We start from the raw sequence: 12,970 nt of genomic DNA on the forward strand, positions 1-12,970 counted from the left end.
AACAGTATCATGTTTACCTATGTGAATCCATCATTTTATCGATTGTTTATCCCATGTAACAATTGTGCCATGTAATATATACAACAAGCTATTAAACATTTATAGCAGAAAATCTTTTCATTATTATTTATTTTTTTAATCATTAAAATTTTTACATGGCTAACGCACAATTAATTCATTGCACGAATGACATATCGCAACGGTTGTATTGAATAATTTTCTCATTTTATCACGGTGCAGATGGAAGTAATTTGAACTTCAGCATTGTAACTTAGGTAGCACTAAGCATCAGTTTTGTTCCATAAAAAAATAACCAAAATCAAATAAACAAAAACTGTTAAAAATAAACCAAACTAAACTGCATTTATAAGTCGAACCGAATAACCGAATCAAATCAAGTAAAATGATCTGATTCATTGAGTTCGAGCTTCCATTAACTCCGAGTCTTTTAAGTGCAATAAACTGCCTAGAGCCATGCATTAAATATAGGATAAGCAGCCACCTCAACATGCTACTACTAAATCTAAAATAATTTGTCACACTTCATGTACATCAAAGCTTAAGATCCCCCTTCTACCAGATAAAACAACCCAGGGAAAGAAAAGAAAAAAAAACTACAAATTTGTGAAAATTACATTCTTGATTACTGTAAATTTAGGATACAACTTGGTAAGGAGAGCAGAAGATAGATTCACCCACAAAACCAAACACATTTTTCAATGCATGCAGGTTCATTAAGGAGCGAAAACATTTCGGAAAATTAATTTTTAGAAAAATAGATTACCAGTATCAGCTGCTCCTTTCTTCCAATAACACATTTACACTAAGCATAATGCACCTGCACCAAGAAATCATCAATCACTTCAAGCTGATATTGGTTCGTAAGGGTATGACAGCCACGGGTGCTTCAGAGCCTCTGAAGCTGAAGGACGCTTTCTTGGGTTTACTTCAAGCAAATGGGCGACAAAGTCTATGAAACCTTGATCTCCCATCGGCAATCTATGCCTCAACGATGTCTTTTTTGGTATTAGGTATTCCAATCTGTTTGTTTCCTGAATATATAATAAAAACAACACACACTATCAAATACTAGTTGACTTGGTTTTGAGGAGCTTTACATGTCTATTGTCCGAAATATGTTTTAAAGGATAAATTCCTAGAATCAAAAAGACCACAAAGACGGGTATACATAGGAACGTATGCACAAGAAAGTTCAAGAAGCTACTACGTTAGGAAAAGAAAAGTAATTTAACAAAGAAATAATAGGGAAGGGAAGAAAGTTACCTGATTTCGCTCATAAAGCATGTGATTTTTTGTAAAGTACTTGTAGGTATCTCGCCCCTTAGCTAGCATAATTTGATCGATGGGACCTATAATCCCAATAACTCGAGCCAGTAGTGTTGCTGGTGAATCATTTTGGAAAAGTACCTAAAATGGAAGTCTTATTAAACCAACTTGAAGTAAAGCATAACATACTTAAATGGCATCAGAAATTATTCAGACAAAAGGAAAATAATCTACATTATCTGGTCCGTACGGATAATAACTCATGAAGGCGCATTGAGATAACAGTTTATAAATGTACCACTAGAGAAAGAACTCTTGCATAATTTTTAGTTTCATAACCATAAAAATTTATAGGTAATTCATTCTCTACTATTGTTCTACTAGAAAAATTGGATGACTTGATGGGGCTACAGCTCTTGTGTGTATTATCCCGAAATTAGATACAAGCAAATCTCAGAAGGAAAATGAATGTAAGCTGAGAAGTCGCATTTACTAAGTAAATCAAAATACACCTCTACAAGCCAGCATAAACTGATCTTATAAGGGGATATAAACACATGAATAAAGAAATAATACATACTACCAAATCCTAACTGCATCTATGATCTATCTATCGCACACTTGCCAAAACCAGCTAAGATATGCAAACTATTAAAATCATTGAATGCTATAAGCCTATAACTTACATTGCCTGTACAAAGTTCAGCCAAGATGCATCCAAGAGACCAGATATCTATCTTCTTATCATAAGGAAGTCCCATTATAACCTCTGGTGCACGATAAGATCTGGACTGAACATAGGAGCAAAGATGATCTGTCTCAAAACAGCTACTCCCAAGATCAATCACTTTCACCTCACATCTACTATAGCTTTTCACCAATATATTCTCAGGCTTTAAATCACAGTGTATAAGACCAAGTCCGTGCAAAAAGTGAAGTGCCTCCAAACATTGAATGGTAATGGACTGCATAGAAGAATTAGAGAGAAGATTTAAAAGAAGTAATAAAAATAGATGAGCATTCTTTGACAAAAATGTCAAGACAGCAAACCTGCAATCTTGGCATTGTAAAGTACACCTCTCCTCCAGATTCTCTATTGAACTTGTGGAATTCATACAAATTTGCCTTCAGAAGCTCACATACAATTAACAAATGCTCCTGTTACAAAGAGTTGCCAACGAAAAAATTTTCACCACATGTAAAAAAGAAAAGATGCAGAAACAAAGCCAGAGCCCAAAGAGTCATGTGCATGTAAAATGCTAGCGTCATACTTATTCTAATTTACCCATGAAACATTCCATGTAAATATTGCCGAACTTATTGGACAATGTAATGCAAGTATGATAATATGTGAATATTGCCGAACTTATTGGACAATGTAATGCAAGTATGATAATATGTGAATACATGCCAGTGTGTGGATGACTATTGTAAACTTGAACTTGATCTTTAAGAACAATACTTTATATCATACATTATGGTGATGTTTATCAAATGCAATTTTATTTTATTTCAGAACTCTATAGAAGAGTCTCGCTCCCATTTTAAATGATAAACATGGTCTCCGAAGCAATGTTACGTAGCACCCAGTTCATTATGGTACATGGTAAGGGCAAAGGGAGCAGTATGGTATTTCTCATGGTACTTGGTAGTTGGTATAGGGGGTAGACTAACGGATTGCCGCCAGAATTGCAGTTCATCTAGTACTATCCATTTAGATATACATATATCACTATGCTAACAATGTCAAGACTGAATACTAAGTGCCATTACTGAATGCTAATAAGTAAAACGAATGACATGCCCATTCAGAACTTAGACGACTTTGCCTCCTTAATTATAGATATGCACTTATGTCAATCCAATAATTCAACTTCAGATAGTAGCCTATTTTCAAAGTTTTCAAATACAATCAATTAAGATTAGATTTTTCTTTTATGTCTATTTCATTTTCCTCTTAAATAATTGAGATTGCCTAATTTGAAGTTCTAGACTTCTAGTGCTCAGAAGTACCAATTTTCAGAAAATTGATAAGGATAGCAGTTCCACTGAAGGGTAGGTGATTGTGGTAAAGCTGGAGAAAAGTAATGACATGCATAGCATGTCTCCCACCTAATCCCCCCAGACATAAGCCATGACATTTTAGCCTTTGCTTCATTTCAATGTGATGCTAAAGTATGTGGGTCCGCTCTACTGGAAGTTCAGAAAATCATTCAATCCATAATGCTGAAGAAATTTAACCATTGCATTAAGTTCAGAAAACTGGTGTCTCCATATCTAATAAAAGACGGTAATATAATATGCAAATGATGCAAACAACATAATGAAAAATTGAAAACAACTGTGATGGTATAGATTTGTCAAAATAAAAAATGTCAAATTGTCATCATTCTACCAAATACAATCCCTGACAACTAGGGGCAAGAACCAGATAATCAAAACAGATTAACCAAACAAACAGCAGAGCTAAAGCAAGAGAGGACAAATGTGCGACTAGAAAGAACATAAGAGATGTTTGGTTCACTAAAAAATAATGAGGGGATGAAAATGAGAATGAAAGACTTCCTTTGTTTGTATTTGTTTTACCAAAAATCATTTAGCTGTGAAAATATACTTATCCCTTATATAGGAATTACTCATTCCTTACCTTTCCCTTGATAATATACTTTACATTTCTATAAAGTTTTAATCAAACATATTTAATAAGAAAATATTAACAAATAATATATATGATAACAAATATATTTTAAATAAATAAATAATGTATTTACATTAAAAAATAAATAAACCATCATTTTAAATTTAAATTTTTTTATTAGATTTTTTAATTAATCATATAATTATTTAGTTATTCTTTGCTTAAAATTAGGTCATTTATGAAAGTACATTAATTCTTATTCCCACGGTTTTTATTGAACCAAACAACGTGAAAAATAATCATGCTCATTCTCTTTATTCCCATTTCCATTTCTATTCTCATTTCTAACCTTCAACCAAGCACATCCTTAAGGAGTTAAGGTTTCTATAGCTATCAGTCATCATGTGGAGAGACATGATCTGAATTAATTAATTTCAAACACAACGAAGTTTATTATGAAACCTACAAGAGTGGTATAAGAACTAAAGCTAGTTGCCAACCAAGTACAGTGGTGGAATATTAGCAGCTGTTCTAGAGCACACAATCTACCATTACAACAACAACAAAAAATTATAAAATAATCAAAAAGGCAGCACTAGTACACTTACTCGATAATAGAAGTAATCATACAATCTGAGTAAGTGGTACTTGTCGGCAGGATCATGCTTGTTCACATACTTGAGAAGCTTTATCTCATCAAGACTCTGATCAAAGAAGTCCTTGTTGTTCTTTATGATTTTAACACAAACATCCATGCCTGTGTGCAGGTCATGTGCTTGTATAGCCTTGCTAAAAGCAGCTGATCCAAGGTATTCAGTGACATGATAGCGCCCAGCGAGAACAGAATTCAGAACAACATGGAAGTTCTTATCCTCCTCAAAGCCAGTTCTGAGAAACAGAGGAAGAGTTCAGGTTCTGGTAGAAATAAGGCACAAATGAAAAAAAACTAAAAGAGATTTTAACAGAAAATTATGATTGATAAACATATAAATCACAAAAACCTCAACCTTGATATTCAAAAATAATTTACTTTTAAGCAACCTTTCCCAGAGAGGACAACAAGCAGCTTCCATAGTTTTAAGAACTTGAAAGGTAATAAAAGGAATATTATAGCATAGTATACATTTTAATGCTTTTCATTTTATTTCACCACATAAAGAATGTGGGCTTTAAGGGAGTAGTTGGTGTTCAATTAAATAAGAGTATTCTGCATGAGCACCTCGAGTTTCTTTACTACTTCCAGCAAGCAAATTCCATGAAATAATACTGGAAAGTGCGTGCATTGAAAAATAGGCATTCAAAATATTCAAATTTGTCAGCTAGTTAGACGGGCAGATTGATTGTAAAAGGATAGAAAATAACTGTCAGCAAAATATGATTTTACTGGTAGCTATTAACTACAATCAAGTAATCTAAACCAACCTCCACCAACTTTATATCCCAGTTGAGTCATTAGAGATGCAATTGACAAATTTCTTACTGTCCCAAACAACAATTGACTAAAACAAAACATATCTTCATTCCTCTATCAAACCTCCAAACAAGGAGGCAGTTAAACAATTATTACTAGTATGCAATGGATGTAATGTCAACTTGATTAGAGATTCATATGGCACCAGTTTGAGCAGACAGCCACAAGCTAAAAATGGGACATAAAAGCTTATGTTTTCCCCAAAAGTCTTCTAATAAGTTAGAATCCAGGAATCTTTTCTTTGAGAATGTCAATGTATATTGTATAGGTAAATTGACATTAAGAAACTTGTAAACTGGAATAAAGACACTTTCTAAAAACTTACTTTATCTCAAATAGCTCCATTAAAAGGCGAGGTCTTAATTTTAAAAGTACTATCCATTTAGAATTCATGCGAAATAAATATGTAGAAGAATCATGAAGCCCCAATATAATTCAAATATATCTAAGTCCCACCATGTAAATGCCCCTAGGCTTGAAGCTTGTGCAAATTCAGTCTGACTTACCTAGTGCAGAAGTTTAAAACAATAAGATAAGAGGGGCAGCTAGACTCGAACTTTAAACCTTCTATTCATGGATGCTAAAGCTAATGATTTTAGATGGAGCCACCCATGATTAATTTTAATATTTCTAACAATTTTATGTTAGCAAGCAGGAGAGGAGTGCAAAGAACCAGAAGCAGCATCATATATCAATGAGAGTTCAAAGAGAGAACTCCATCAAAACCACTAGAGCAAATAGGTGAACTTCAATTCCTACTTGTATAGGCATAGCCACTAGTTCAGCCATCCAATTGAAGTGATTCGTTGCAAGAAATCTAATCTACTGAAATGAATTCCTACTTTTTTCTTCCTCCATAATTTTCTGTTTTCAGTTCTACTTGTTCATGTTTTCTGCTCAATCTTTGCATTCTTTGTCATTCCACTTTATGTAAGAGTAATCCAAAGTCACTTGTGGGTTCATCCAACAACGGATAATATCAAAATAAAGGCAGGTTTTTCCTATGCACAATCTTAAGGTTGAACATATATATTAACATAAATACCAGCATCTCAATTGAGCAGTAAACAACCATGTTATGGACCGTTTCAATTGAAAAAAAAAAAGATATCAAAGGAAGACATGCCTGTTTTTTCTATGCACAATCTTAAGGTTGAACGTTTCAAATTCCTCCTCTTGCGCCTTGATTTGCCTTACTTGTTCTTGAACAGCAGCTACCTCTTCATCCTCTAAAGAAGCCCCAGGATCTTCTTCCTTTGCAATGCCAATTTTCTCATTCTCTTCTTTTTTAGCATGCTCTTGTTCCACATAACCATAATCTGAGAGTGTAGACGGCGAAGAATCTGCAGATCTGACAGCATTGACATTATTATCATCCCCAGAACTTTTTCCAGTTGAAGAATCACTGCTTTTCTGCCTCCATGTAGCCATCATGTCATCAGTCCCCACGGAAGCATTCATATGGTCATCAGTCTGAACCCCAACAATTGATTTACTGTTTTTTGACCATAAAGATTTGCCAGACCCTGCCTGCACCAACTGCCCATCCCTCAATGGCGGAGGAAATGAGAATCCGCCCTCCCTCAAATTTTTCACCTGGGAAGATGCAACTTTCTCATTTACAACAACATATTTATTTGAATCATGTTTGCTAATTCTTTTTTTATCCCTATTCTCTCTATCACCATAATTCTTGTCTGATTCTTGAAGAGAGGATCTCAAACCACCAATTCCAATATCATGCTCATGAAAGTACTCTATATCCCCTTCACTACTGCCTCCAACCAAACTTTCCCGTCTTTCACTGCCAAAATCAGCAGCATCACTATTGATACCAACACCAATTGATCTAACCGATCCATGTTGATCATCATCCACGCATATATCCTCCAGTCGTGGTCTTCCAGAGTCATTTAAGGTCTTCCCATCTCCTAGCATGATTAGTTCATTTGTCTGAGTAACAAATCCCTGCCAGACAGGTTCGGCACGCATCAAATTTAATTCTTCTTCATCCATTAATTGCCCGTCATAATGAGCTATTAAATCAGTCTCATCGGTCCTTCTATACATTTCAGTCACTGACAATCCAATAGGATCATCTGAAGCTGTAATTGGTTCAACACTTTTTGATTGAAAATACTGCTCACCAGAGAAGTAAGAGTCCTCTTCAGCAAATGATTGATCATCATCCTCATCCTTGGCAGGACCCCTTTCCTGTGGATCTGGCACACTCCCATGCCCTGTTCCCTTTTCATTGTCACTTGGATAATCAATTTCATGGGCCAGAAACCAGGCCTCATCCTCAATTGGCTGCCTCATGTATCCAACATCATCATCATCGTCATACTCATCGGAATCCCAATATTCATTTGGATAATCAATTGATTCACTTAATCCATCACCAACAGTAGCAAAACCAGAAACTAAATCAGATGTATCTTCAGCAATTCCTTGACTCACAGATAGCCAGCTGCCACCTGCAATCCTTTTTCCACCTGATAATTAACCCAAACATAAAAACAATCAAGCAAAACTTAGAAGGAAAAACAACTACAGCTACGCAGGAAATAGACTAGAAAACAGGAAAATAAATGCAGCGAAGCTTTACAAAGCAGAAAACATGAAAGTAGAAGAAAAAAGGTTTTAACAAGTTCAATTAATTAGAATTATGACATATTCTGTATTCATTAGAATAAACTAGCTACTCATTCAACAATATTTCTAAGACTTCCCAAATTGTTGAAGTTAGGACATAACACTAACAGGCATCTAAGATTCTGTTATAGCACTGACTCTACTATGCCAAAAAAAAAAGTCATGCAACCAACTACAAGTGAAAGTGATACGATATTTGAAGTTCTCATAATGCCCACCCATCACCTCCCCAACCAAATTATCCAACCACTAGTATAGATTAAGTATTAACTTCTTAGCAACTGGTGGGATGTGCACTTCACCAATTTTACTGGCTGTAACACACATTTTACCCTTATACAACATTCTGGTCAGAAGCTAGTGTTTAAGCTTTAAGAGAGAGCAAGCACGAGCAAACAAATTAGTAGTATCTTAACCTCAAAGCCAATTATATAGCCAGCGTCTTAACTCTTAACCTCAAGACAAGTTCCAAACCCAACATATACACCATGATCTATGAACTCATATGAAATTATGAACTGATTATTTCTGACTGTAAAAAAAGAATATAAGTGATGCAAGCATAACCATCATCATCATAAGAACTGGATACTAACTAGACTGAAATTAGTTGTGGATGTAGTATTATAAATTATAGAGCTAACCTGAAGAGTTAATTTCTTGTCCAATAGGAACATCAAGATATGACCCAATAAGGAAGGCATTATCAGCACCGCTGTGTTTCATACCCGGCCCATCACAGTCAAATTTTTCCTGCCAATTAACATTCAAAGGCTTGTCCTCTGACTTGAGTTTAACAGGTGGAAGCCTTGGAAATTCTTCCTTTGAATTATCAGATGGAAGCGAAAAACTCAAACCAGTTAAGTTATTTTTGTCTGTACTCCCTTGAGACTTTCCAAGGTATAAAGCTCTTCCAACCTCATCCACCTGCTCTTTGATTGCCACCCTAACATCAGCCATATCTGTTTTTCTCTTTCCTTCTCGTTTATCCGAACCAGTATTGGCGTCATAAGTGGTTGACACATCTACCTTAGGAAATGGAAAAATAGTCTTCACAGGACAATCTTTCCATGATGCTGCAGAGCTAGCAGGGCCCTCATTTCTACACCACGTGTTATCGGTAGGGTATGTAATAGTAGCCTTAAGTTGCTGATCAAGTTCCTTTGCTTCGCTTGTTTGAATTCTTTCATAACTGGATTCTGTTTTAGCGTTACTAGTACTTCCAAGCCACAAATTTCTCTGCTCGCCAGAAAAAATAACATCTTCTCCAGATTTATTTGTCGATCTACAAGAGAAGTCATCAATGCCATTGACCGTACCGACATCACTTTGATAGCGATCAGAAGAATGGCCATTACGAGAATTAAAATTCCATGAATATAAATCAAGCATAGTATCCTCAGAATCATTTGCAACTGTTGTTTCATTAACCTTATCACTTCGATCTCCAACCAAGGCCGAATTCCTCCATTTGCTTTCAGTCCCATTTCTGCCTGTTCCACACTCTATCTCTTTAACAATAAGTTCATTCGAAATTTCAAAGCTATTTCGAGAACCAAGCCTCTGATTATTACTTCCCGCCTTGCTTCTACTCTCTTCTTCCAACACCTTTGCTGATTCTTTATCTTCAAGAGTAAGTTTAGTAAGAAATCCATTTAAATCAGGATGGTTCGTAAGCTCACTGCGCAGTGCTGCCTCAGCTCTAGTGAAGCGATTTCTCTTTAAAAAGTCCAAAATCACATCAACTGAGCTTGAGTCCGCCATAATCAAGTGTTAAAAATCTGCTAAATACTACAACGAAGAATCATACAAGCCTGAAAAATAAAAAAATATTATTTTTCTTCCCATTCTTTAGATAAACTTGCAATCAATATAAATTTACAGCCAAACCAAAGCATTGCATTGCATTTCCATTCTAAAACATATAGAACCAAAACTATGTTCAAACGACCTAATTTAGAGCCATAATTAGTTACATTAACACAAACCCTAACAATTTACTTCTAATAAACCACAAATCAAATCCACAAATCATAACAAATCCAAACAAAAAAACCTAAACAGTAAAAATCAAACGAAAAGACTCCCAAACTCAACAAATCTAACTTAGTTCGAAAACTAAAAAATTGAACAGTATTACATTCATAATCATAACATAATATGAGCAAAAAAATACTTACAGATCGCAAATGGAACACAAAGAAAAATTATAAGAGCTTCCATTATCAATTGCAGAACAAGAACATCACTGCGATATTTCAATTATTTTGGGGGTTTTGAATTTAAATTTAATTTTTGTGTAATTTGTTTTTTTTTTTTAATTTTATTTTCGGCCTGCAGCAGTTTCCCTCTGGTATCTGGCAAATCACACGAGAGAGCTATAAAAAGTTTTGTAATAATAGTAATTAATAATTATAAAATAATAATATTATTATAATAATGAGCACTGGGGTTTTGATATTGTGTGTCGCATGTGCTTGAGATTTGTGTGAGTATTGTTTTATGGTCTAATCCAACGGCAGAGAGAGTTGATGAGGCTAGGTTGTACGATGATAATAATAGATTTGGAATAAGCATGTGGAACTCTTTTTTTTGTGGATGCAATGAGGTGCTTCAAATCCTAGTTTTTAAAATAATTTTAATAAAATAAGATTCCCAACGGCATTCCTGAAGTTTTATTCTTTTATAATTAAATCCTCCAAAACTTGATTGATTGGCTTTCTAAATTTTAAATTCCATCACCATATAACATTATCACAAAAAAAGATACAAAATTATATAAACAAATAGACTATTAATATTATAGATAAAAAATAAAAAAAATCTCATAGTTTTCTCAAAAGGACACATACGCCTCCAAATAATACTATTAAACACAATTATTTTCTTGTTATTTTGAAAGAGAACAATTAAATCATTATGTCTATCACTGTTACAAATAACGGTTAACCGCTAACGTGTCTCTCATATCTTATAGAAAAAAAGTTTAAAAATAACTTTACTGTTAATGTTTACAGATTTTGTATTTATGAAATTTTTAACACTTTTCACCTTCATTTATATCTTTAAACACTATAAAGATATGGTGTTTATTCATCTTTCGCTTCTCCCTGTCGAGCTGTTTTTTTTCTCCCTGTCTTCTCTCCTCCTTCTACCCACCTCTATTAGCCACCACCTTATTGACCTCCATAACCACAACCTCCACCTTCAATTACTGCCACGCCGAGCCACAACTGGCCACAAACTCATTGTTTCGTATCAAATGACGCTGGAGGAAATTGAGTCTCGGACTGTCAGTTGCGGGTGGGGGTGGTGGTCACCAACGGAGTAGGGTTGTCTGTTTGCCGGAGGTCGTTTTTTATTTTTTTTTTAAATATTGCTTAATACAAAGGAAAAATACCAATTAGATCCTTAAGTTAACATTTTTGTTAGTGAAAGATCCAACAAATATTAATTTGAAAGATATTGTGAATTTTAAGATTTTTTTGAATTTTTTTCTAATAAGTTTGATTGTACTAGCTGCCACATAAACAAGTTAGCGTCTAATATTAGCAGAATAATTTATTTGTACAATTTTAAAATTTAGATGGTTTAAGTGTTCTGTTTTGAAACAATGAGAGCTTAATTTGCCTAAAATTAATTTAAAGGCTTATGTGTGTATTTATGGAAACTACGAGAGTTTTCTGTATCTTTTGTTAATATTATATCATATATTTGTATTACATATAGGACCAAATGAACAATTTTATAAAATTTCAACATAAATTAAAAGACTATATGCTTATTTAATTAATAGGACCAAATAGACATTTTTTAAGTTTCCAGCTTAAATAAAACATATATTCAATTTTTTAAATTTGTTACTGCTAAATAATTTTTATTAGCTTTTTCAATTTAAATAAAATATTTATGTAATTCTATCAGAATAATAGTATAATATATAATTTTTATTACTTTCCAATTTAGATAATTAATTTATTTTGTATTATAGAAAATGTTTTTAATTAATTGTTAAAATTATTTTATTTCTTATATTATTAATTATTATTTCTAAAAGTATCGCTCTCGCAAATTTTGAAAGTTCAATAAATACTTATTTAATTTATTTTTTAATAATGTTTAATTTTATAGAATAATATTATTATGAGTTCGTATTGCGTATTTAATTTTTATATTATTTCTATAAAATGTGTTATTTTTAAATTTACTTAAATTTCATTATAAAATTATTATTCTAAAAAAGTTGTAGTTCACATAATATTCTAATAGGTTTCATGCTTGCCACTTTTATTTGCTTACAATAGATTTCACTTTAAAATTATTTATTTATTAAGTTAATTTATATTAACATGATTTGGTTTATATAATACTTATTTAATTTATTTTTAAATTAATTTAATAAAATTTATCATTCACTAATTATATTAATTTTAAAATTAATTTATCTTAGCATGATTTTTCAATATTTATTTAAGTTTATTTAAATTTTTGTTATTAAAATGATATTTTTAAGATTATTTAATATTTTATATTATTGTTTTAACATTATAAGAATACAATTAAAAAAATACTCCATTTAAATTTGTGAATTTTAAACTTCTTGAGTTATTTATATTAATATTAATTAAAATTAAAATTATTAATAATGCGTAGTTAATTATATATATTTAAATCTATTAATTTTAAATTAGACTTTATTAAAAAAAATCAATTAATTATAATGATATCATGTTGCCGAGAGAGCATGCTTTTTGTTGTTTATATTTGAATCTCCTAATTTCAATTCAGCTTAATAAAACTTTACTATATCTATTTATTTTGTTTAACTCCATAACAAATAAAATCAAAACACGATTGAACTAATAATATAACAACCATTTAAGTAATCACTTAATAAACTTGTGTGAATATAAATTTCA

At 32.6% G+C, this 12,970-nt stretch overlaps 1 protein-coding gene across 1 annotated transcript; it reads right to left on the reverse strand.

The window, feature by feature from the left end:
* Window positions 1–337: 337 nt before the first annotated feature.
* LOC126667532 (uncharacterized) lies at window positions 338–10,427 on the reverse strand. The gene is made up of 8 exons (XM_050360520.2): window positions 10,232–10,427; window positions 8,696–9,865; window positions 6,523–7,891; window positions 4,534–4,813; window positions 2,338–2,445; window positions 1,974–2,252; window positions 1,285–1,428; window positions 338–1,052 (listed from the first exon to the last, which is right to left on the reverse strand). Exons 2-8 carry the CDS (start codon window positions 9,813–9,815, stop codon window positions 864–866), a joined length of 3,489 nt encoding a protein of 1,162 aa, XP_050216477.1. The 5' UTR covers window positions 9,816–9,865; window positions 10,232–10,427; the 3' UTR covers window positions 338–863.
* Between the last annotated feature and the right edge of the window lie 2,543 nt (window positions 10,428–12,970).

The sequence above is a fragment of the Mercurialis annua genome, linkage group LG2 (genome assembly GCF_937616625.2).
Source record: "Mercurialis annua linkage group LG2, ddMerAnnu1.2, whole genome shotgun sequence".
In the NCBI taxonomy this organism is placed as follows: domain Eukaryota; kingdom Viridiplantae; phylum Streptophyta; class Magnoliopsida; order Malpighiales; family Euphorbiaceae; genus Mercurialis; species Mercurialis annua.

What these genes read in the sequence shown, in the direction of transcription:
- LOC126667532 (XM_050360520.2), bottom strand. Translation starts at nt 9,815, where the DNA reads ATGGCGGACTCAAGCTCAGTTGATGTGATTTTGGACTTTTTAAAGAGA. An exon ending in CTGAACTTTGTACAGGCAAT is followed by an intron (nt 1,429 to 1,973) that starts GTAAGTTATAGG and finishes CTTCCATTTTAG; the next exon opens with GTACTTTTCCAAAATGATTC. An exon ending in TGCTTTATGAGCGAAATCAG is followed by an intron (nt 1,053 to 1,284) that starts GTAACTTTCTTC and finishes TTATATATTCAG; the next exon opens with GAAACAAACAGATTGGAATA.